This window comes from Pelobates fuscus, chromosome 13 (genome assembly GCF_036172605.1).
Source record: "Pelobates fuscus isolate aPelFus1 chromosome 13, aPelFus1.pri, whole genome shotgun sequence".
Lineage (NCBI taxonomy): Eukaryota > Metazoa > Chordata > Amphibia > Anura > Pelobatidae > Pelobates > Pelobates fuscus.
In genome coordinates this window covers 30,030,859-30,057,992 of record NC_086329.1, presented here as the reverse complement: position 1 = coordinate 30,057,992, position 27,134 = coordinate 30,030,859, and the positions used below count along the sequence as shown (strand labels likewise).

General features: G+C 42.3%; 1 protein-coding gene across 1 annotated transcript in view; it reads left to right on the top strand.

The window, feature by feature from the left end:
* Positions 1-27,134, top strand: part of STXBP6 (syntaxin binding protein 6) — an 81,557-nt gene that overhangs the window by 43,489 nt on the left and 10,934 nt on the right. The window contains exons 3-5 of the mRNA XM_063439226.1: positions 7,875-8,005; positions 19,319-19,484; positions 22,958-23,115. Coding sequence (XP_063295296.1) covers positions 7,875-8,005; positions 19,319-19,484; positions 22,958-23,115 — 455 coding nt within the window. The remainder of the gene's footprint in view (positions 1-7,874; positions 8,006-19,318; positions 19,485-22,957; positions 23,116-27,134) is intronic.

Genomic DNA, 27,134 nt, shown 5'->3' with positions numbered 1-27,134 from the left:
GCCACTCTCCCTACCTCCCCCCCCCCCCCTTCCCCCTCAGCCCACACTTTCCGTCTGTGCTGGTAAAATGTCCCTCCTAGGATTGATCAGTGGCTTTACATTAAAGGGACACTATAGTCACCTGAACAACTTTAGCTTAATGAAGCAGTGTTGGTGTATAGAACATGCCCCTGCAGCCTCACTGCTCAATCCTCTGCCATTTAGGAGTTAAATCCCTTTGTTTATGAACCCTAGTCACACCTCCCTGCATGTGACTTGCACAGCCTTCCATAAACGCTTCCTGTAAAGAGAGCCCTATTTAGGGTCAGTCACATCTGTTTGAAAGTGAAACCAGTTTTTTTTTTCCATACAGACTTTGTCAATCATAGCCAGGGGAGGTGTGGCTAGGGCTGCATAAACAGAAACAACATGATTTAACTCCTAAATGACAGTGAATTGAGCAGTGAAATTGCAGGGGAATGATCTATACACTAAAACTGCTTTATTTAGCTAAAGTAATTTAGGTGACTATAGTGTTCCTTTAAGCATCAAAACAACTTTAGCTTAATGAAGCGGTTTTGGTGTATAGATTATTCCCCTGCAGTCTCACTGCTCAATTCTCTGCCATTTGGGAGTTAAATTACTTGTTTGTGTCCATGAATCTCTAGCCACACCTCCCCTGGCTGTGACGGACACAGCCTACATTAAAAGGCTACTTAAATTGTTTCATTGTCAATCAGATTTAAACTTGCTTGGAAGCTTTTATCTCCAGCTCTGTAAACTGAACTGGTCTACAAGGCTATTTTCCAAGCAGGAGATATGAAAATCTAAATTAAACAGTGTGCAATAAAGGAAGTTTAAAAGGACACTATAGGCACCCAGACCACTCCATCTCATTGAAGTAGTCTGGGTGCAGTGCCCCTATCCCCTTAATCCTGCATATTTACATTGCAGTGTTAAGACTGCCTCTAGTGGCTCTCTTCCAAACAGCCACTAGAGGTGCTTCCTCCATTCAGATAGCTAAAATACTTGCATACATTATGGCACCATCCTTAGAGTATGGCAGGTATTAAATAATGTTTTGTGCATTGAAAAACAGGACCCGTTTTGGCTTTGCGTTTATCTAGAATGACAAATGGATTTCAGTAAACCACAGCATAATTTATTTTCATCATTATCAATCGGGGATCTTTATCTGTCTTTTTATAACAGATCTTTATCCTGTGACTAAAAAGCCTGATGCAACCACTGTAGGACCATGATATTCTGTCCGACAAATTCTTCCTTCGGTGTTTAACAGAATAATACTGTCACCAATTAAACGGTATCTGACAGGACTCCCAGGTTGCACCTTTTTAGAGATTTATAGCCTGTGCATATGACCTTATTTACTGCATTCTTCAAGCATGTACTGTAATTGTTTAAATTGTTTGAGGACAAGGAAATCCGTGTAACGTGTATGCTTAAAGATTGAGCCAATACAGGAAGTGTCATGGTTCCTGTTATGAAGAGGTGTGGAGCTTCTCCCTGCTGGCAAGGCTGCGCAATATAGTATTTTTCTTCTTATATATAAAAGGCAATAATAGATTTTAGCACTGTTGAACTGGTTAACCAACTTTAGCTATTCCTCCTAGATCAGTAATTAATGAGAGCCCGGTCCCTGTTTTTTTACATTTTATGCAACAATAGAAGTGTAGCGTATCAAAAGAGGGACAAAAGCCGTATTCCAGTGCATAAATCTCTAGAAATTGTTCATGAATTGAGCTTGTGTTGTATGTAGGCATGTATATGTAATGTCATAAAACAAATACATGTATACTTAATGTATCTGATGGATATTCTTTGCCTTTTGTATCTGATTACTCTCTGCATGTAAATTTGTAACAATGTGGATCTGGCAGCATTTTTCATCGATGATGGAGATTAAAGGGACATTATAGCACTCAAAAGAACTTTAGCTAAATAAAGCAGTTTTGGTGTATAGATCATGCCACTGCAGTTTCACGGCACAATTCACTGTCATTTAGGAGTTAAATCACTTTGTTTCTGGGGATAAGAAAATCTTAATTAAACAGAACTTGCAATAAAGAAAGCCTAAATAGGGCTCTCTTTACAGGAAGTGTTTATGGAAGGCTGTGCAAGTCACATGCAGGGAGGTGTGACTAGGGTTCATAAACAAAGGGATTTAACTCCTAAATGGCAGAGGATTGAGCAGTGAGGCTGCAGTGGCATGTTCTATACACCAAAACTGCTTCATTAAGCTAAAGTTGTTCAGGTGACTATAGTGTCCCTTTAAGGCAAGGATGGGAGCCTGCTGCCTTTTTGATGGCCAAGAACCACGGGAGTCACAGTTTATCAAGTACTGAAGTGTCACATGTTTCTTTCTAATGGTATACACAAATTGTATGTTGGCTTACATTTCTATTTAAATTAGCCCCTTTTAACACTCACTTGAAAAGCCAATATCTATTTTGGAGTAAAATCACTTTATGTATGCAGCCCTAGCCACACCCACCCTGCATGTGACGTACACACCCCTTCTAAACACTTCCTGTAAAGAAAGTTCTAATGTTTAAGCTTCCTTTATAGCACAATCTGTTTAATTTAGATTAGTATCCCCTGCACTGTTAAAGGACTACTATAGTGCCAGGAAAACATACTTCTCTGAAACTGCTATGTTTATAGGACAAAGGGTTAACCCTAGCTGGACCTGGCACCCAGACCACTTCATTAAGCTGAAGTGGTCTGGGTGCCTATCGTGGTCCTTTAAAATACACTTTAGTGTATTTAGTTTTAAGCAGCATTTCATTTGTCTCCCACATTTGGAATGAGTGTAAGACTCAATGATATTGAGGTACTGTGAAGTAGTGGTGAGCTTAACACAATATGGCCATATGGTGGAATTGAATCCCCATATCAACTTCCTAAGAAAATGATAAGTATCCTTGAAATGTAAAAATTTATTTTTATGTGTACGCTGTTCCTTAAACTGTACTATGTGCAATAGACTTTGAATTTACTTATATTCCCAACATTTCTCACTTTTGTGAATAACCCAGTGAGAGTCAGGAAGCTTAATGCTGCAAAGAGTTTGAAGTGGTTATGGTATCAACAATGTTCCCTTTAAAGTATTTTCTGTTTCTGTTTGTTCAAGAGTTTCAGGATATATATAAAAAAGAAAAGTAAATACAGAGAAGAAACTTTAAGATTACAGGGCTTAGCGATAAAGGCTTTAAACGATTTTAGCTGTTCCTAGTTCATGTTGATATAATGCAAGCTGGGGACTATAGTGCAGGGAGTGGATGATTGTTTTAGGTTTGCCAAGTCTGCAAGGAAAAGGAATGAGAGAGTAGGTAGTAGCATAAATGTCTAGAGCAAGTTAACATCTTATTGAAAATGAAACTTTTTTTTTTTTTTTATTTCATGCAGGCTGTGTGAATCACAGCCAGGGGAGGTGTGGCTAGGGCTGCATAAACCAAAACAAAAATGATTTTAAATTTAAAATGGCAGAGCATGAGCAGTGAAACTGTAGTGGCATGATCTATACACCAAAACTACTTCCTTAAGTTAGTTGTTTTGGTGACTAATGTCCTGTTAAATGATTTGGCACTGGCACAAGATAAAAGGGGGCACTTCTAAAAGGCAGCAAGATTTACATCTGTGAGACCTAGATGGAGAAGTGCGTGGAGCTAAAGGGTAGTACGTCAGCAAAAGTAGTCAAGAGGTGTGTAAAATATATATTAAAAAGAAAAAAAAAAAAGAGTTGATATAAAATAATGAATAAAACATTGACCGTACTTGGTCTGCTCCTTTCCCATGCCATTAGGCTTTATGTAAGTGTAAAAAGAAATGTGGACTACCCAGTAAGTATTACATTTCTTCTGACCATCAGATGCACAAGGCAACATCCTTAACAACAATTTGTATTTTTGTACACTTTATAGAGAACCCAATTTGAGTTTTAAATCTTGGCTTTCTGTGTAACTTGTCTTGCGTTTTTGTGCGGTGTGGCGCGACCCGGGAACTCGGAGAAGACTCCTCAAATAAGGAGCGTCCATATTCCATCCAAATGCCTGCAAGTTTCAAAACCCAGAATAAACAAGATCGTGATAAATTGGATGCAGCATTATTTTACTGAATTCTTTTGTTGGGAATGTCCTTGCTATGTACGTGGGATAGAATTTGTTCTTAATAAAATGTGATTGAGCACATTATGTTCAACTTTCTTCATGTAGAAACCCATGCAGTCAGATAATTTATATTTTGTCATGAAACAGCTAAAAACCAAATGGTAAACAGGAGGATAAAACGAAAAAAAGGGGAAAGAAATGCAAATAAATCTGACCCTTCCCAAAACCTCATATAGTGTTTCGTTTTTTTTTTTTTTTCTCTCTGCGTAACAGTCTAGACTCAGATTGTAATACATTGGGCACATGTCGGGTAGGATACTAACTGAACCTCTTATATTTTTATTCTTCTTATTGACGCACCCAGTATTCTCAAATTTAAAGGGGCACTATAGTCACCAGAGCAACTACAGATTAATGTAGTTGTTCTGGTGTGCACAGTTAGTCCCTGCAGGCTTTTTTTTTTTTTTTTTTTTTTTTTTTTTAATTCTTTATTTTTGAAGTGCAGGTAATTACATACAACTTGTCACGCCCCAACAGCTTGTGACAGGAGACAAAATACACAGCTTGTAATCAGTAAGGCAGTGCGAAAACGTGCACTATTTTTTAAAGGTACAAAGACAAGAGTAGGTACATGCTTGTTATTGCTATTATACAGTGAGATTATTACATAGATTCTTAGGGTATTCAAATCTATCTAGATTCAATAGCGATTGTAAATGATTATTTATAGCTTTCTCAAGTAATAAGTAAATATGTTGGTTTAACATTTCGCTGCAGTGTGTAAATCAACAAGTGTCAACAAGTGGTATGTTTAAAACAGAGTGTTAACAGTCGTATTATGTATGTTTGCTATACATTAACATTAGCTGGTCGTTAGTTGCACATTTTTAACATTTTAGGACTTTAAGAGTTAAGTCAGGCTGTTTGTCATAAAGAAAAAAAAAGGAAAATAAAAAGAGAAATGTATAACATACTAGATATAAGGTAGTATAACTCGCTTGAGGTGACATTTTTGTCGCTGCTAATGTCAGACATATAAAGATCTATAAGTCACATAAATAAAAGTAATTGGAATTGCTGGCACAAAACAGGTTATACCTTGAAAAACTTAACATGGCAGACCGATCTGCATTATTCTGGTGTACAGCCTATGTGTGGTGAGATAAGTGGGGAAGTTATGCCCTTTATGTGCAAGAGTGACAGAAGCTGCCGTTGGCATATAATGTGTGCCTGGGTGGTACAAAATTATAACAGATTAGGCAGGCATTTTTAGTGACAGGCATGCATGCTCGGTTCTTTGATTTACTAAGTAAGCTGCACACTGTTTTGAGAAGATTCAGGCTAAGTAACATGCATTAATCCCTTAGTGCAATTATATAAACATGTCTAGTTTACTGGAGAGGTGATATATAATAGGCAAGCAAGACAGTGGCAACCAGCAAGTTATATTAGGTTACATGTTCGGCAGTTAAGTAGTATTCTAAGCAGGGTGACAGTGATAGGAGACATGTTTAGCTCACTGAAGATTTGCTGCAGGATCGCTATAAGTGAGTCCTTGGTAGTTCAGTGTTGGGCATGTCAGCCTTGTAAATAAGTGTAACAGGCGTCCCGGTGAAGTGTGCAGCAGGAACGAGATACCTGTAGTTAGTCCACTCCCGACCCTTAACCCACGCCAGACCTCGAGGCCCGTTGCCCGGCAGCAAAGTTCTGTTCGGCAGTGTGGAATTCCCGCCCATCTCGTGGCGGACCGAAGGACGTAGTGGCAGCGGGGTCGGAGCTCCGTTCCAGGGAGGTGGGCCCGGCAACCGGGGGCATTCTGCATATGAAGGTGTATCCCAGGTCACGGTATCGAGGTGCAGACAGGTGGGTTGTGCGTCTCGTGGAGCTTGGGGTGCTGCGTCGTACCTCTGATTGACGCTTCTCTCCAGTCCCGGATTGCGGGTAAGGTGACTTCCCCGTCGCTTTATGTCTGAGTGATGCGCGGTGTCTGATCCTCCGGCGCGCCGCTCCCCTCAGGAACAGTAGAGCCAGCGGTCCGAGATGCCGGGTCTGGCGCCGCAGCTGGTCTCTATTGCACCGGTGGTTCGTTGCGGCCATTTTGCTGTCGCCACGTGGGCGCTTTGAAGACCGGGCGCCATAGCTTGCTGCAGTGGTCTGTCGTATATGCTTTTCTAGTTTGTGCCAAAATGCTTGAAAGATGGCGTCCAAGCGTGCCGCATATTTTAAGCGGTCTGCTCGGTCGCTTGTTATGGAGTCAGGCGCGTCCGCCATCTTGAGTGTCATCGCTTGTGTACTGCATGAGGGTGTCACCGCTACCTCTGCTTTGCCCAGGGCTGCAGTCGTCCAGCTCGGCAGGGACCGGGATATCCCCCGCCGGTCCAAGGGGGGGGGGGGGAGGCAATATAAGAGTGCTCCCACTTCAGCCAGAGAACCGGGAGAGCGGCCGCCTCTCCTCGGCTCCCACCCATGTAGGCCGCAGTCTGCGCTGTGGTTGATTCAGCCACTGAGGGTCTCTTAACGGGTATCCCCTGATTCAGCATCACCTCCTGGTTGGGGTTATCACCATCCACAGTTAGTACGCTTGGGTGGTCGGGCGTTATCACCCAAATCTTGGCCTCAGTCTCAGGAGCTCTTAGCGGGCACGTCTGCTTTGCTCGGCAGGCAAGCTCCGCCCCCCCCCCCCTGCAGGCTTTTTGCAGTAAACACAGTTGTTTTTTCCCTGTAAAAATTACATTGGCCCCTAAATGGTGGTTTTAACACTATATAGGGTCAATAATACGTGTTTGTGTTCCTGAACCTATAGTGTTCCTTTAATATTTACTGAATATTATGTTCTATGACTGTCTCTGATGAATTGACCTGGCACAATATAAGCTTTTTCATGTACACCCATGCTATCCTGTAATCAACAGTGATTGTGAGGTTGATTGCACAATCTAATAGCATTGTGATTATTATTATAGCTGCAATGTATGCTTCTCCCTTGTCCCCAGTTTGGCATTCACTACTGCTGAACCCCATGTAGTCCACTTTCATAGCAACTCTTTACATCCTTTGGTCCATGAAGCATCCTTTTATTGAGGGTGCTACCATGACAAGACGGGAATATACGTTTTGTTTCAGCTGCACTGCATCTCTTCTTAAAATATCTTTGCACTTTTAATCAAAATATAGACCGTTGCATTACATGAGCAGATAATTGGCCCATATCTTATAGGAATCTCACAATCCAAAAGGAGGTCAACAAAGTTTGATGAAGTTTCAGAGCTTCAGATAGCTTAGTGGTTTAAGTCTTAAGTATGGGTCTCATATGTATCCAGAAGGCCAAGATCTACCATAAGGCAGTGCTCCACCCAAGAACATTAATGTCCTGCCTAGAGGGAGATTGTGGTTTTGGAAAGTGAAATTTATATTTCATTTGAATCTAAAAGCACAACTGCATATTTTTGAATCAACAATATATTGTTTTATTAATAAACTGTAAGAAGAGAGATCATTTTTCTTTTTAGGAGAAAGTCTTTGTTTCAAAGCTGAAACGGAATCTATCAAGAGTAAACCATGTTTTAGCATACCTTAAGCAGCATGTGGCAAGGAAACAGGCAAGCATGAAAAGGGGAGTTTAAAGCAGACATGTAATCAGTGTATCTTTTGAATTTTTTGCAGAATTGTAGGTGATATGACCATTGAAATAAATTCAAACAGCGTCGTTCTGTCTCACTCTTTCTCAGTTGGTTCTCTCTCTTGTATCACTTTTCCCCCAAACAGTTACAAACAAGAAGCCTCCCCAGGTTTACGTCACCAAGGTGAAACAGTTTGAAGGATCATCCAGTTTTGTAAGAAGGTCTCAGTGGACGCTGGATCAATTGAGACAGGTTAATGGCATCGACCCAAATAAGGTGAGTTGAAAATCGAGACTATGTTGGCTGGGATTGTCCATCATGTCCAAAGCAGAAAATAATTGAAGAGAATGGAGCCACTAAAGGTCTTGCAGCATTATTCCTCATGTAAAAAGTATTTAAGATTTCAAATGCTCTATGTCAAAATATGTTAAAATGTAGAGAAGAAAACTATTTATAGTGCGTCCAACACATTTTGATCTCATTGGTGGTCTGATTTGGTATTCAGCCCTGCATGACTGATCTAACAAACCCTTCCTGACATCTCCACCCATAATGATATAATAACCATGATTGAAGATTCTCAGCTCTCTCAGAATACCTGGCATACAACAGGTAACTTTGCCTTCAGATGTAATCTTATAATAGCATGCATTACGCATGGTTTGTGCTCCAATCGGGTTCGGGAGACTAAGCTTTTGGATGCTAACTTGTTTAGAAGTCTTCCAAATGTATTTGGGCGTATTTTAGAGTTGGAGCATATTATTTGGATTAATTCCCTTAAGGACCAAACTTCTGGAATAAAAGGGAATCATGACATGTCACACGTCATGTGTCCTTAAGGGGTTAAGGGGTTAAAGGACTTGTACAGTCCCTACTGAACACGTACTGATTAAGAAACGTTGAACTATTTCCTTGAAATAATTTTTTCATTACAGTTGTGTTGGATAATCTTCTAGTTATTTAAAAAGAAAGAGAAATAAGCTGGATGGTAAAGTCGTGTTTTTTTTTTTTTTTTGTTTGTTTTTTAACGTGCTGTAAAATACAAAGCGCGAGTGTTCTTACAATAATCTCGTACAATACCACATGTGCATACAATACAATGAATAATTATATTTGATCACAGAGCGTGGCTGCCTCCAGTGTTGTAGTCCCGTGCATAGATGTGGAACAAAGCTGTCTTCTGTCTGCAGTCACATGCAAAACCATACCATAGACTGCAGTCATTTTTATATCTGCCATTCTTGTATTTTAAGCTGTCCTACAGAATGGATTAATATATTTATTATTATTGTTAACATCAAATATGGTGTTCTTTTAACTTATTACTTGTATGGTTTTTTATTTTATTTATTTTTTTTAATTCTTGTGCGTAAAGAGAACTGACTTCTATATAAATAGTAAATCAGGAGCACTCCCTTGGATTTTCAAACGGTGTTTAATCAAGTGTTCGTAACTCACATCAACATTTCGACCCTACAGGGTCTTTATCATGAAAATCCAAGGGAGTGCTCCTGATTTACTATTTATCTACTGGCTTGGAAGCACCCGGGTAATATTGCTCTTTTTATTTTTTGGGGGATGAGTGCCAGAGTCTGGCCAGGTTGTCCTGTTGTCTCTGACCCTGAGGAAGGTCCCGATTGGGGACCGAAACGTTTGTCATTATTTAAAAAAAATAAAATTTCAATAATATTTTCGTTTTAAGTCCGGAGAGCAGCCTTTTCTTATTGGATGTTGTGTGTGTGTGTGTGTGTGTGTGTGTGTATGTATATATGTATATATATATATATATATATATATATATATATATATATATATATATATATATATATATATATATATATATATATAGTATTCTTTTTACTTCACTAACTACCAACGCAAATTCAGCTAATTTGAATTTTACACAGCCTCACAGAGCTGCCTAAATTCATCTCATGCATTCTGCTTACTGTATTTGGTGCTCAAAAGGCCATATTGACTTTTATCATATGCATTTCGGTTAGTCACCCTGGTGTTTAATGTTTTCTTTATGGCTGACCTCTTGGTATTCAGGCATGCTTTCTCTGTACACAATACAACTTAAAATTCCTTCTCCTTTATAAAGGGGAATCTCTTTTAAATGTCTAAAAACAAACAAGCAAATCAAACCTCAAACTCATTAACTCATAAAATATATATTATATACATTCATGCATTTCAGTTAGTCAACCTACATTTTAAAGTGTTCTTTGTCTGCCCTCTTGGTATTCCAGTACTCAATGGGCATACATTGTTTAGTAATTGGAAAAAAATAAGATAAACCTAAACACATAAACAGAGAGAGAAAAACCTCATAGGGAAATAACATTGATTAACATTTGGCCCCTTGTTTAAATGTTACTCACATATGTTGCATACATTTAAACATGAATATGTTTTTATATGTCTTCATTATTCTGTACTCTACAATTAATGAGGACTTATTAAGTTAATCCTGTGAAGGAAAAACGAGGTGGAACGCATATGTGTTTCAGCCGCATATCACCACCGTCAGCAACGACTACACAAGAAGTTAGAACACTTCCTGATAGGTGAAACGCACGTACGTTCCACGGACTTCCGCCGGAACCCCATATAAGGAAGAGAGCCAATGAACAATTGGAAACCAGTGAATTGAGACAAGCGGATTGGTTAAGTGGATTCCGACACCTGTAGGAGGGACTTTTAAATACAGCTACGGTCCTCCGAGTTACTCAGGCACTTTATCTGCATATTATTTCATTTTTTTACTCCTGAGAATGTCTAACTTAATAGACGAAAAGCGTAGAGATACATTTTTTTTTTTTAAATTATTTCATATACATCTGTATTCTTGCCTGCCACTTCTATGAAGAACCCTCCACTTTTCATTAAAGAGATTGGGAACACAGAACTATATTGATGGCCTTTTTAACTACTTATACACTGTAAGTGCATTCATTAAAGCATTTGATTTTAATTCATATCAGCGCTGTAATATGTTTATTATTTTTTTCATGCATCACTGGATATCTGAACGAGGATGAACCTGTGAGAGTCCATACATGATTGATGAACCTGAATATCTCTCCAATTTTGTGAGTGTAACATTTAAACAAGGGGCCAACAGTTAATCAATGTTATTTCCCCAAGAGTTTTTTCTTTCTCTGTTTGTGTTTAGACAAATAGATATTATTTTTCCATGTACATTGGGAATTGAGAGGAATCCTTTGTTATACAAAATCAAAAGGAAGTAATTATCTTTTTACATTCATTGTATATATGCTGCACCTGGGTGGTCTAATTCAGTTTAAAAAAAAATAAATAAATACAAAAAAAAATGTTTAGTAATTTTTGGGGATTAACCGATATTGATTTTTTTTAGATAATCTGAACTTTCAGGCCGATAGCCGATAGCTTACCGATATTCTGTACATTTACCATATTATTTTTTTAACCAAATCTTTTGTTTATTAAGTGGTAAATGCACAAAATATACATGTCAGTCAGATTTCTTTTAATGTTTTCAAGAATATTTATATGTGTGTGTAGTGGATGCAGTGAGAGTATTTGGCTAGTAAATGCAGTGTGTGTGTGTCTTTGTGTTAGTGGATGCAGTGTGGGTAGTGCATGTAGTATGTTTGTGTAGTGGATGCAGTGTGGAAAGTGGATTCAGTGTGTTTGTGTGTAAATATGTGCAGTTGGAACTCCCCGTGCACCCCTTACCTATCATTCCCCTTAATGTTCCTCTCATTTCTCTTTTAGTGGTCCCCCCTACACCAGTGCTCCTATTCCCTTCACTCCCCTATACCTTAGTGTACTCTTTTTTTTTTTTTTGTCCAGGTGAGTGCAAGGCAAAATCAAACTCCACTACAGCTTACACATATACAGAAATGTAGATACTTAGGCTAAACATTTGCACATTTTTGTGTTATTGGAACTTTTTTTTTTTTTTTTAAATTATTTTTGGTGTGCATAAGAGTAGTTACAAGCTTTGGTGCGCCACAACAGCGACATCAAGGTACAAAATTGAACATTGCATTACAGGTTGCGGCAAAAGATTGTCAGGCACAATTTTAGTCAAAGTAATATGTTAGCAATCATTTAGGTTCTCGAGTAGCTTGAGCTTTTAAGCATGCAATGTAGCTAACATGTATAAACAAGTTTGACTCAGTAGCTTAAAGTAAGTATTAGTAGTATGAACACGCTGAAACTATGCTTGCCTGTGCTTAAGAGAGGGACATGCATTACATACATAGAAATCTGGGCTAATTAATCTTACACCCCCTCTTTGTAAAATTATATGTCTAGCTAGGTACACAGATGAGTGAAATGAATGACATCAAGCTTATATGTTTGGTAGATGGTATACTATGCGGAGTAGTTTAAAGTTCAAACACATTGTTAACCGATGTGATCCTGCAAGTGGTGGAGCATCAGCAGTATTCCACCCCGGCTAGTCTGGACTTCTTGGGTTGGTGTATGCAGCATAGGGTTGTCCGGTGTGATTGTGGTGGACATGGGAGCCCAGAGCGAGCCATGCCAGTAACAGTCAGTACCGGATCTCTCCATGAGTGATAAGATGGCAGTCTGTCACATACACAAGAGGGTGTCGCAGTCCAGAGCTATTCAGGAGGAGTAGAAGTAAAAAAGATAAGGTGTAAGAAAAAAAACAAAAACAAGAAAGTAAAAAGTATAACCACCGTTGTTGGACCTGTCCTTATGCCCGTTACAGTCCCCAGAGTGATGTGTTTTGTGCCATCGATGTTGTGAGATTGCATAGGGGGCTCTGAGTGGTCGGCAAGTCCGAGGCTGGGGTCAGCAATCTTCATTGGGTGAAGAGGTGTGGAGGTCCGTGCGTGAGGGTCTCATAATGTGGGCGAGTGATGCTCGCATTTACCGGAGGCGCCACGTGTGGGACGCTGCGGTCGGCCTTTTTTCAGGCCCAGTTACAGGGCTATCAGGTGAGTGGCGCTTCTGAGGGTGGCGTTCGCCACTTGTGTCCGTCGCCTCTTACCCTATCCCTTTTCCCATGCAGGTAGATGGCACTAGTATATGCGGGCTTTTCTCTAGTGAGGATGTAGCTCCGTGGGTTGTTGTCGCCTGCGTTCGCATAAGGTTGTGTATTGTGGTACATGCTGCTATTTTAGAGGCCCAGCTCGTGGTGAACGCCATCAGGCAGGCCCGATGTTGGGCTTTGTAGGGCGAGGGTTCACTCCGGTGGGGACCGAGATAACCCCCCCGGTCCATGTGGGGGGGAGGCGAGGCCTGTGAGGTGCATCACAAGGCTGTTGCGTGGCAGTCAGGTCCGCAAGCAGGACGGCGGCCGTCCGTCCCGCTCTCCACCTGCATAGGCCGCAGACCCCGAAGTCCCATTTCACCCACTGGGGGCTCTGGCACTCCCGATCTCGGGGCCCGCGGTGGCTCCAGCCGCAGCCCGGACACTAGATATGGCTTCAGGTCACACATTAAGCCGCAATAGCCTAAGCTTGTAGCCTAATTTGATCCGATTTATCAGGAGCCTCTCCAGCCTGCGACCGGTCAGCATGGCGGTCAGGCCCGCCCCCCTATTGGAAAATTTTTAACTAGTCTGACATGTCTCAGATGTGAGTAGCTTGGTTATCCAGTTTTTGGCACTGCATTGTGGGAATCCCTTTGGCTTTTATTGCCTTTGTCTGGCTGCGTCTGCCCTTAGTGTGGCTCCGGGCATCTGTTGCCGGGGTGACCCTTCTCAGGTGCTTGTCCAGCCTGGGGTGGAAGTCTGAGGAATGTTCCGTGTCCCTATGTTGGGCTTCCCGTGATGGGCCGTGTGATGTTCCATCGGGCAGGTTCTCTGATTCCGGGGCCATGTGAGTATCGCCAGCTTCTCCCAGAAGGAGCAGAATATGCCGTTAAGTCAGAGCTCCGTGTCCCTCCAGGCTTTGCATAGGACTGCGGCGTGTGTGCCGTGCGCCATTTTGTAGGCCTCACTAGCGACCTCCAGACTGCATGATCAGTTCGCCTGATTACCTCTTTTCCGGGGGATTGTGTGGGGTGGTCTGGGATAACCCCCCTCCCCCTGGTACTGAAGGGGAGAAATTAGGGCTCTGTGTCAATTTTCCAGCCATTCCCGGTGGCAGGAGAGCGGCTGTCTCTTCCGCGCCCACCATGCTGGGGGGCCTCGCCAGGGTATCGTGTGTGTACCAGAGCAAAAGTTGCTTGGAGGGTATCGTCGTGTGAGTCCCGGTTTCCCCTTTCGCTTGGTTGCCTTTATTTGCCATTTAGTTGCCGTTTTAGTCACGTAGTGTCGCTTTTTCTGCCGCCGTCGGCCGGAGCTGTTGAGGCTAACGTTCTCTCGGCTCTGTGGTCAGGCCCCGCCCCCTTAGTGTCCTCTCGTAATGTTCCTCTCTCCCCCTAGTGTTCTTCAACCCCCTTCCCTGTCCCATAGTGTTCTTCAACCCCCTTCCCTGTCCCATAGTGTTGTACACCCCCCTTCCCTGTCCCATAGTGTTGTACACCCCCCTTCCCTGTCCCATAGTGTTGTACACCCCCCTTCCCTGTCCCATAGTGTTGTACACCCCCTCTTCCTTGTCCCATTGTGTTTTTCACCCCCTGTTCCCTGTCCCATTGTGTTTTTCACCCCCTCTTCCCTATCCCATAGTGTTTTTCATCGTTCCCTATGCCATAGTGTTCCTTACCACCCCACCCTTACATAGTGTTCCTTACCACCCTCCCTCCCCCATAGTGATCCTTACCACTACCACCCCCGTCCCATAGTTATCCGTACCACCTTCTGCCGGTCACTCCAATCTAGAGCCCAAAATGTGGCCATGATAAATTTATGACAGGTCCAAATTTGGGCCTATATATGTGGTTAGCCTTTATGGTACTGCCTTGATGATAATCTGTCTTATTTCACTGTCCGTCACCACTTACATTGTCTTAGCCCTTTCTGGCCAAAGGCCGCACAGGCCTAGTGCATCGTACTTTAAAATTGCCGGGCATAATTCTAATATAATATAATTATGTCTGTTAACTACTTTATGCACGTACGCTGGTTCTACTGGTCATACGCTAATTTGCAGTTTGTTTAATATTATTGTTATTTTATTTATACAGCGCCAGCAACTTCTGTAGCCTTATAATGCCTTTAACATATGGTGCAGGCATTTGATAACTGAATTAATGTTTTTTTTTTTTTATTGCTGGCCACATCCAGCCCACATTCCGCTGCTCATGCACATCAAACTTTACAAACTTGCATACGTTCACTTCACGTTCTACCACTCTGGTTCCTCATCAGCATTTTAGAAACCGTTCACATCTCTGCAATCTGCAGACAGAATGTTTTCTCTGTTACACTTACTTTCTTCAATTGTGTTCGACCCCATTTCAACTGGCCCAGGTATTGTAATTACTTTTATTGTCATATTTATATGATCCACATGCGTTCAGTTTATTTCATGCAGTCATGTTCATTAAGCAATAAAGCTATAGCTTATGCTAATATACTGTTATTCTACGATTGTTCTAGCATGTGCAGTTGCCTTCAACCTTATTCTTCCAGGCTAATTATAAGTATTTATCATCTTCCTAAGAGTTCCATAAGTATGTAAGTAACCGTTTGTCTTATATCTCATTAAACTCTAATGTATGGTATATCGCCATCAAAGCCACTAAAGCTTTTCGCCCACTGTTGCATTCTAGAGGCATGGGCCTCAGTTCCCGTTATGATTTGGTCTGCAGACACCACGATTATTTGGATCAGTGGGTATGTATAATACCAAGTGTAAAAGAGTTTACATGCGGTCTCTATTCTGTTCAACATTTAATACACTTGATATTTATTAGTAACTCTCCCATCTCATCATCATGTCCTCATCAGTCCAATACAAATGTTCCACAACTACACAACCTTTTTCTGTTTCGCATCCTACCGGTTACCTGCATTAATCACAACACAGATCACGCAGCTACCCTGTAACGCTAGACCCAATCGGGCCTCCCCACCCCCGCCGGTTTATATATATGTTTCCTACACATAGTCCTCACTAAGAATGGTCATGCTTGTTTATATGCCCGGCAGTGGGCAACCAACCCTGTCCTATTCCAGCATCTCTTTTGAGTATTTTCCATTACATCTGTCTTACAGGGGTTGCATACTACCATATTATGTTAGATGTTTTCAAGAACGCACCTTCAGACCCTCATTACGCATTCTCCTTGAATAACTGTAATTCCATCATCACCTACATTATCTTCTCCTCACATTAAGCACTTGGGTCCAACTGCATCTATTTGGGTGGTTCCATTATCTCCTTCATAGGTTTCAGATTGAAACTGTGCAGATAGCTAAAGTTGTAAGTAAATCTGATTTATACTGGTCTTGTTTCAGGTCCTAAGGTCCTAAGCCTTCACACGTGGTCTTACTAGGCCTACATTTCATTCCCATCATATGACCCTATGTGGGCGGCATTATGACATACCCACCCTTCATGGCTGCCTGGGGTAGGGGGGGGGGGTGTATATATATCTCCTTCTATATATCCTTCTAACATCATTTCATTACATCACATGGTCTCGCTAGGCTTAAATCAACCAACCTATATGGCCTAATCTCGGCCGACTAAACTCACTAGTAAATGAATCCCTTATTCTAAGCATTGTGTCACTTTATTATTCCACAGTAATAACAAGTATTATGTATCAAGTCACCTACTGTAAACTTGTTTGAGCAGGGCAATCTTCAACCCTTCGTTTCTGTAAGATTTTTTGTAATTGTCCTATTTATTGTCAAATCCCCCCTCTAATAATATTGTAAAGCGCTACAGAATCTGTTGGCGCTATATAAATCGTAATAATAATACATCAAGACACTACATACTCTTCGGCGTTGGTGGCACCGAAGATTGTGCTTTGACCTTAGATGGCCTACACTGATTTCCTTGTTATTACCCTTATAGCATAACTGATCTTCCTACCATTCCTATAGACCTGACCTTACACAGGTCGATCGAGCAGGGTCCTCTTCAACCTATTGTTCCTGTAAGTTTATTTGTAATTGTCCTATCTATAGTTAAATCCCTTCTCATAATATTGTAAAGCGCTACGGAATCTGTTGGCGCTATATAAATTGCAATAATAATAATAATAATAATTGCACAACTCCTATACCATGATACAAGTATCCTTCCTTTCTTCATTCCATATATCTATTCCCCTTGTACAGCTATATTTCTGTATCCTGCCTCTGAGGACCTATTCTCCAGCTTCACTCTTCCTATACATTTTCCCCTTCTCATATTGTGCCGCTTCGATCTTACACAGTATTTGTAAGTAACAGGTGTTTAGTCACCTCCTTCATGACAATATAAAATATATTTAGTTTTGGTTACATACTCGTCATCATTTGGCATCGGTCTTACAGATGGTCTACACCACATTCCATGTTGCCACCCTTCAGTCTGACTACTCTTCCTACCTCTACACTTGCACAGGTCCACACCAGGACATTCCTAATGGATTCTAAACATACCTAAATTGTTCACTCCATACATCCGTTGCCATTTTCAGCGTTATTTCTCTTTTCTGCAGCTCATGACTTACTTTGGGCAATCTCTGCCTTCCGCTACGGTACTTTTACACACAGCCATCACTAACCCTTCACTCCATATGTTACACTGCCCTCTGGGGACACCACTACGACTGTTACTGCACATCCAATAGGACACTTAAATACGTTTTATAATAATAAAAAAAAAAACTTCAAAATACAATTCCATTCTACATTTAAATATTACACACAGCCTCTGTACTCCCACGTACGTTCTTTCCATGCAGCCCTCTCTCTGAACACTCCCAAGAACCTTGGGCCTCTCACGTAGGAGTTAACATATCCTGGCCTCTTCGATCTGTCACTAATTTAACTGTATTTGTGTTATCCTCACCTCCTATTTCAGGCTCTTCCTTCATTCGCTTTATGCTAGTACGATAGGCAGATGATTTTTATGTGTTTGTTGTTTAAATTCTCAGGCTGTTCTTTCTCATACGTTCAGTCAGTGATTCTATTCTTGCTAGGCTTCATGTCATATTGAGTTACGTGCATATCCTTACGTAAAGTCTCTCCATGTCTACTTCTTCCCGGTCATTGCATATCTGGGACCGATTGTCAGATATGGTCAACTGTGTTTTTATTATGCTGTTCAATTTCATTCAGTTAGGTTGACAACTGTTGTCACCTGAGTAATTTGGTGTTCTGAGCTCATAGTACTTATTTTATCTACTTTTCTGGCACAAACTGTTGTGTTCACAATTACCAACTTTGAACAATTGTTTATCAAGTTCTCTGGGGTAACTCTCAGGTTTTGGTTAATTTAATCTCTGTACAAGTATTTCTTTGCCCTTTATTACATATTCACTTATTACTATCAACTTTCACTTATCATCCAGGTATACATTTATTTAATCATTATTTTGTATTTCACATTTTCTATCACCACATAAGTGATTTGCTTTTACGATAATACCTCCCTACATACAACAACCACTTGCTCTACAGAATGCTATAATTAGCTTGGTCTGGCTGTTTGGGTACCCTGGGTGGCCATAGGTAGTTTTCGGCCTCTTGTACCATTACATCGCTGTCCTGTGAGACCAACTCAGCAAAGGTATTTCGCCCCTCGGGCCAAATCATAGTTACTGCCTCGCTTCTCTGCCCTCTTGGCAAAGCAGTTAAGGCCTCATCAGTCACGGCCAACTAATCATACATCTCTTTAGTTCTCACTGAGAGGCCAACACCCCCCCACAACGCTCAGTGGCAAACCTACCCCACGGGCCAAATCATAGGTGTAGAGCCTCTCATGGCCACTTGGCAACTAGTTAAGTTCCCAAGTCACCAATTTAGCTTAATCGTTTCACCACTTGGCTTAATAAGGGTCAGCCAGTACCTGGGTGTTATACAGTATCTCCCATTAACAAATTGTTTCTCTTTCAGGTATGGTTATAATGTTGATAAATATTTAAGTATTGGTTATGTAAAGTCAACACGTAATAAGTTGTAAACAATTAAACGTTTGCCCTCTTTTTACAGGCCTACCTGAACCTCGGTTCCCGCACGCCACAACCGACTTATGCCACTACTACTATAACTCAGCTTATTGTCCCCGACCACAAATTGAAGGCTGAGCCTGTCGGTGAAGCCTGGAATTGTGGGAGGGGTCAGTTTGCCTATAGATATACAGGCTTCCCCTTCCTCTGTGCTGTTGCTGCCTGGTTCAGCTCACCCACCGCTCCCTTTCTCAAACCATTCAATTTGGTTGGCCCTCTTTTTACAAGCCTACCCGAATGTCGGTTCCCGCACACAACTACCGACTTATGCCACTACTACTATAACTCTGCTTATTGTCCCCGACCACAAATTATAAACTCTCTTTTTTAAAATAATTTTTATGTATTTTATTTTTGAAAGTATTTACTTTCGTGACAATAGAAATAGCTGAACTTGTAACATGACGTAACTCAGAACTGAAATATTTTGCTTATGTTCATTTCATGATTCAACTTTCTGAGTTGTTTTTTTTTCCACTACTAGAAATTCTTATTTTCTTTTTCCAGGAGTCTCCAGAATTTGATCTGCAGTTTGACAATGCTTCTGATCAATGGGTTGCAAGTTCAGGTTCGGAAAAGTTTACTTTCTTTCAAATACTTCTCCACACATGTCAGCGATACCTCTCTGACCAAAAGCCTGAATTCATCAATTGCCAGTCGAGACTGTTTGCAGGTGAGAACAATAGTTTTAAGATAAAATCATGCCAAATCTTCAATGTTGGGTGTTTTTATCTGTGGCAAATGCCAAACTTTTGTTGACCACATTTAGCATTAACAGTCGTAAGTAACTAAAGATGTTTTTTTTTCTTAACAAGGCAGTTTGGACTGAATTTTGCTATCCTATCTGTTGTACTATATGTGTATTGCGTTATGGATGTGATGTTAAAAGAAAAACGTGTAATAAAGATAGACTAAACAGGTGTGCTACAACAAAACCAGCTGACATCTGCTACCAGACATAGAATGTTTGCATAGTCTGCTTTTAAAGAACCACTCCACACACACAAAGAATTTCAGCTTGCTGAAGTGCTATATGTCTGGAGCCTGTCTGATTTGTGACCGTTTGTAAAGGTGCCAAGTTCAATATAGAATTTGGGGCAGAAACACATCCCTGGCTGGCAGTCAGAAAGCCAGGGAGGTTTTCTTGTGCTTCCGTTAACACCTTGAAACTATGGAAGTGGCATGTGTGCTGTGCTAGCGTCCACCTGCCTTACCCACTTTTCAATGAGATGCATCTGAGTGGTGTAATTCCTTGCACAGACTTTCAGTCGTACAGATACATGTACATACAGGCACAGAGTCAAACACAGTCATACACACACAGACATTGGCAGACAGTCTAGCATTCAGACATATATATACAGTTTTGCAGCAGTACCCGTTATGTGGCGAACTTAGGACTCGTGTGCCAAATAGGCAGGGTATCTGCTTTCCTGCTGTGGTATGCATACCGTAGGATGTAATGTGTGTGTTTTACTGAATTTGTTGGGTAGTATAAGAGCTGCATTCTGTGGTTTATGAGAGGGGAAAAGAGACACACCCCCCTCCCCACCCCCCCCGACCCAAGGTGCTGACTGTGCAAAGAGGCCTCTGAGACAAACCAGTACATAGTAGCCGGATGCAAGATGTTAGCAGGAACAGCATACACAGAGAGACACAACCAAGCTGCTGGGCATCTGCACAGAATATAGATTGGAGATACCACAAAGGGTAGTTGAGAATGACAGAGCTAAGATCCTGTGGGACTTCAAGGTCCAACTATCCTGACATCGTGGTGGTAGACAAGGAACGAAAGACTGCAGTCATGGTGGATGTGGCAAAACCCAGTGACTATAACATCAGGAAGAAGGAACGTGAGCAGGTGAAGAAATACCGAGGACTGAAAGAAGAACTAGAAAGGATGTGGAAAGTGAAGGCAGTAGTAGTCCCAGTTGTGATAGGGGAGTGGCTTCAACAGATTCCAGGTGGGACATTTTAGATCGCTGGCCAGAAGAGTGCAGTTCTAGGAACAGCTAAGATACTGCGCAGAACCCTCTAACTCCAGTCTTTTTTTTTTTAGTAGCCACTTAGTCACAAACACTGGCCAAAGGTAGCGTTAATGTGTGAGAAAAATGCAAAAAAAATAATTTGTATGCCAATTTTGGCCAGTATTTGTGACTAAGTGGCTACTAAAAAAGACTGGACATACCCCATTTGCAATACCTTGGGTTTTCTACTATTGCAAATGGTATGCCATCATGGGGGTAATTCTCATTCCTGGGCTACCATGCAGTCTCAACGACAACATAACCAATCTGGCGAATTTCAATGTGAAAAAACTGAAATGGACCTCACGATCACATGGCCCAGGTGGGCCTGATCGGCAGCATGGGGACTCCCTGGGATGTCAGGTAAGTTTCCTCTCCCCCCCACCCCCATCGCGAAGTAAATAGGACGGCGTGGATGTGCTATACCGTCCCCTAGTGTTTAGAGCCAGGTCCCCAAGGACGGCATAGCACGCCCGCCGTCCTTAAAGGGTTCAATATTTGCAATATTTTAATGCAAAAAAAAGGTCTCCCACACACATCCCATCTGTGTTGCTCGAGCACTTGAGGAAGCATTCTCCTGAGCAGCACAAGGTGGCTGTAATTTGCCAAGTGTGTCAGCTGACTGCCTTCAGCCTATTACAGTGCTCATTGCAGGTATGACTTAGTATGGTTCAAGGAAGTGTATAATATCTGCCCTTGCCATACCTCCAGTGGGAGCGGGATATGGGAAGCCAGAAACCATCATTTAGTGTTAAACAGTTTGAAAATATTTTAACACGCTATGAAGGGATTCCAAGCACTACAACCAGTTCAATAAATTAAAATGATTATAGTGCCTACAATGTCCCTTTTAACCCCTTAAGGACACACAGCATGTGTGACATGTCATGATTCCCTTTTATTCCAGAAGTTTGGTCCTTAAGGGGTTAAAGCAGCACTGTCACCGTCTGGGCACTTTGCAAAATTCGCAAAGACCCCCAATGGTGATGTTGCTGGTGGCCGGATGGAGGGAGGGCAGGTAAAAGTGAGATTTGCTTACCTGAACCTTCCCTTGCAGGAGTTGCCATCTTCCTCCATTAGCTCCAGGTGCCGACATCACTGCGGTACTATCGTGCACGCACGCCAGTACAGCATTAAGGTCTATGGAGGATCCTGCGAAACCGCAGGATCCTCCATAGACCGAGCCAATTCCCAGCATCTGTTCATGGTGACTGCTATCGGGAATGACTGTCTAGCTCCTCCAGAGTCCAAGAATGTCAGGTGGAGGAAATCTACAGAGACCAAGTAGTCACTAAATGTTTTAGTATATCTCTTAATTGGGTTGGAATTTCAGTGGCAAAATAAGTATTTCATAAAGATTCTGAAATACTATTTTTGGAGAGGGGGATGGGGGGGGGGGGGGGGGGAGGAGGGATATCACAGATCTGGAACAATGAAAGACATATAGACCTGTACACAATCAGCTTCAGCAGATTGAATCCTTGCCAAAAAATACGGCAAAGCAGTTTTAAGTTTTACTTTAAACTTCAGAAAGGCAAGTGACAGACAACTCTTGTAATTAAATTCTTCATTTGTCTTGCAGTGAACAAAAGTATGTACCCAGTGTTTCAGGAACATAATTGGATATGTTGTTACTGCAATATTACCTGTGTCAACACTAGTGAGGCAGTCATAATAATGGTAGATGTTGCCAGGTAGTGATGAAACATATTGATCTTTGTATGTGGGGAGATTTGCCATTGTGATTCTCAGGGTTGTTCAATAAGCAGGGGATCTACTGACGAGAGAATTGCAAATCTTTAGACAAAATAGCTGAGCTGGGGGAAAAATGCTTTAATAATAATAAAAAAAAAAGTCCAACTCAGCTATTTACCCAGCTTGTCTGTTCTCCTCAATTCCCAATCTAATGAATAACCCTGACTGTCTTTAAGAACACATTCGTGGAAAGATATCGAATTATAGCCAAATCATGATACATTTCAATTCACTAAGATTAAGTAGCAGTTTTGGCTGCATATGTTCACAGGAATAAGCATTTACTAAAACCGCATTCTACTTTACAAGAAAAATAAGAGCAGCATTTATTTACGTGTGTCTCCTTTTTTGGGGGGGATTGCAGGCAATAGCATTCTTCACTCTGCCGCCGACAGTGTGACCAGCGCTGTACAGAAAGCAAGCCAAGCCCTTAATGAGCGTGGCGAGCGTCTCGGACGTGCAGAGGAATCAACAGCAGACATGATGAACAGCGCCCAGCAGTTCGCAGACACGGCTCACAAGGTAAGTGAGAACCTTGCTGACTTAGGACTTGATAACATTTTTTGAGATAAGCTTTTGAAATGATCACAGTCTGTTAGAAAAACTTTTTGAAAAGTTTATCCTAAAGATTTCAATTGAGGCCTTAAAGGACCACTATAGTGCCAGGAAAACAAACTCTTTTTCCTGGCACTATAGTGCCCTGAGGATGCCGCCAGGCTGAAGTGGGAGGAAGGGGTTAACATCTTACCTTTCTTCCTCGGCGCTGGGGACTATCCTCCTCCTTCCAACGTCATTGGCTGAATGCGCATGCGCACGCACATTCAGTCAGTCCATAGGAAAGCATTCTAAATGCTTTCCTATGGACGCTGGCGTCTTCTCACTGTGAAAACCACAGTGAGAAGCGCCTCTAGCGGCTGTCAATTAGACAGCCACCAGAGACTGGATTAACCCATATGTAAACATAGCAGTTTCTCTGAAACTGCTATGTTTACAGCAGGCAGGGTTAACCCTAGATGGACCTGGCACCCAGACCCCTTCATTAAGCTGAAGTGATCTGGGTGCCTATAGTGGTCCTTTAAATATCAGATCGCCACCTGTCATGTCACAAATTGTTGTGATAGCAATATAGTTGAGCCATACATCTTTCTATAAAATATGTGGGGTGGGGAGGGAGAATTATTTTCCTTTCACCATATTGACAAAATACATACATCTTAGTTATTGAATTCAGGTGTTTTAATCAGACCCATTGCCACAGGTGTATAACGTCAGGCACTTAACCCCTTAAGGACACATGACATGTGTGACATGTCATGATTCCCTTTTATTCCAGAAGTTTGGTCCTTAAGGGGATAGTCTGTGTTTGGCAGATGGGAGGAGAATGTTACCTGTCTGATTGCGTTGTACCAACTTTAAAGTTTAGTGGAGAGGTTATAATGGTTTGGGGCTGTTTTTCAGGGGTTGGGCTAGGCCCCTTACTTCCAGTGAAGGAAAATCTTAATGATTCAGCATACCAAGACATTTTGAATAATGCTATGCTTCCAACTTTGTGAGAACAGTTTGGGGAAGGCCCTTTTCTTTTCCAGCATGAGTGTTCCCCAGTGCACAAAGCAAGGTCCATAAACCACACGGTTGGATGAGTTTGGTGTAGAAGAGCTCTACTGGCCCAAACAGAGCCTAACCCGATCGAACACATTTGGAATGAGCTGAAACAGAGATTGTGAGCCAGACTTTCTTGTCCAACAAAAATGCTCTCCAGGATGAATGGGCAAAAATTCACAGATTATCTGCGACCAACCTATATGTCTAGAAAGTCCCGCAAACTTTTTTATTTCCATATAGTTGAATCTACTCACTCTAGACGTATGAACCCAGTCTGATTGTATTACAATATAAAATTGTAGATAATGCTAGCTTTAGTGTACCTATAATCTTAATTTTATTAATGACAGGAGGCTTCATATTTGCTTAAGTCTCTCTTTACTAGAACTCCACAGCAGCACAGAAAAAAACAAACAAACAGAAAAAAGTTAGGTACTATAAAACACCTCTCCCCAGGCATCATTTCCTCTTTCAAGCTGTGACAAAACAAAACAAAAAGTAGAAAAAATATAAAGGGAAAGAAACGAAGTCCTAGATACGATGAATACAACAATGTCCACCATTCAAGAGGAACTGCCAAACCAGATGGCGATGATGGACTTTAAGCTGAAACGAGAGAAAAACAGAATCGAACAGGTTGGTTAGCCAAATGTACTCTGAACAACCATGTAGGTACCCATTGTAGCAACCAAATACCCTAATATGTGGATATCCCAACCTTGCTTATGAAAAGTTAGACATAAAACAAGTGACAGGTAGGGGGGCAGAGCCTAGCGGTGAACCTGGACGATCGCATGCTCGCTGTGCTCCGCTCAAACTTTACGAAAACGGCCAAAATTACCGGCAAAGAGACCCAAAAAAGCCCCAGACTATACCTCTCGGACCACACAACCGAGTATGGGCCGAAAGAACAAAAAATCCAAGCCAGACAGGAGCCCACAGAGCCGGGATATTGGGGACCTGATCCGGAGCTCGTAGAGAGCCGCATGGTGCAAAATGGCGCTGGAGGACGACGGAACCTCATTCTCCTCAGACGACATGGCTATAGCCCCGACGGACAGGCCAGCTCAGGCGGCGAAACAGGGCAGCACTTCTCTGGAGGCTGCTGCTGGCAGAGAACCGGTCACAGCAATGCAACTAAAGGAGATGCTAGCGGAACTCCGCGCAAATCTAGCGGGAGACCTGGTCCCCCTCAGAAGGGCCGTGGAACGTACGACCGCACAAATGACCCAAGTAGAGGCTGTACAGAACAAGCATGAGAGCCAGATATCGAAAGGAGCTTTGCTGCCCTGGACAAGCACCGACTGCAGATTGACCGCAAGCTGGACATCCTCGAGGACCAGAGGCGCAGGTACAACCTGAAGCTCAGGGGGGTGCCGGAGACGGTGGATCTGCCGGACTTACCACACTTTATTAGGCGCTTCATTGCGGCCCATCTACCCCCGAAGCAGGCAAAAAAACCTGAGGATGGATGGCGTGTTCCGCCTCCCTAGGCCAACCAGTGCACCAGCGACCGCTACCCCGGACCTCATCCTCCGGTTCGGCTCCCTGCAGGACAAAGCGGTGCTACTGGCAGCGGTGAGGGGGAAGACGCCAATTACCTTTGAGGGGGCCTTGCTGCTCCTCTTCCCAGACCTCTCGCGGAATGCACTCATGTGGCGCCAATCCTTTCGACCGCTACTCCAACACCTCCGGGCAAGCGAGGTGCCCTACAGATGGGGCCCTTCCCGCACTGTCATAATCACGACCCAAGATACCACCCTTCGGGCAGAAACGTACCAAGAATTAGAGAGCCACCTACAAATGCTGAAAATCCCGCTGAGCAACGCATTGGAGAATAGTTCCCTGGCACAGGTGGACCCGGCCAAGATAAGGGACTTTGTTCCAAGGGCGACGAGACCCTCCTCATCCACTGGACTGGGGACTTAAGAGTGGGGATATTGAGCCATAACCAGAGATCCTCCACTGCACCAGTAACTTGCCAAATGGGTTAATCACAACAGCCCTGCTGACCCTAGGACTTTGACTTGGACTGCCACTCCAACAAGATTGGTGAACCTTCGTTGTTAGGTTTTATTGTTCTACCTCTTATCTTATTTCTGTCTAATACCACTGTATGCCACTCTTGTCCCCACCCACGGTATGCACCCCTAGCCTGAAGGGACACGGAGCGGGACAGCTTCCCTACAAACCCGCTTAAACCGAGATGCCCACATGGGGCCAAACCATCCCGCATGCACACACATGGCAGACCTCACATTTCAGACCGTCCAGTCACCCACTCGTAGATTACTTAAGTGACAAATCCTCCCCCTCACCCCCTTCCCTAACTTGGACGGACGCGCAGACCACACACACCACCCACATGGGGAAGGGACATGCACCCAAGCCACGGGTTCACCTACCACCGGTCACACGAAATGCAACCCGGTGGCAACCCATCTCCTATGTCACTCCGTCAGGTCTACAGCACAACATAAAAATACCTCTACTCACTGACACTCTAGCAGGCAACACAAATACAGACCCAACCCGCATATGATGTATACTCTAATGCCTCAAATTTCTGTTTAAATGATACCTTTCCAAAATGTACGCTTCATGAACAAATATTGCTATCCCATGTGAGTCGAGAAAAAACTAAGAATTTATCATATCTAAAAGTCAGCTAATGTAGCCTATTGAAGCTAATACTGCATGCTGTTAATTAAAACTGTTCATAATGTATACCTAGATTGTGCACTAGCGCAGTTAACTAAGCATAGGTAAACGCTGATCACTTAACTTACCCTGACGACACATTTACTTAGAGATACCAGACATATGCAAACTGCATGTCTTCACCATGATCAACCTCTCTATAAGTATCTTAAAAATGTGCACAACTGAGATAGCATAACTAACATAACCAGCCTAGCATTGTTAAATGTTGACCTTTT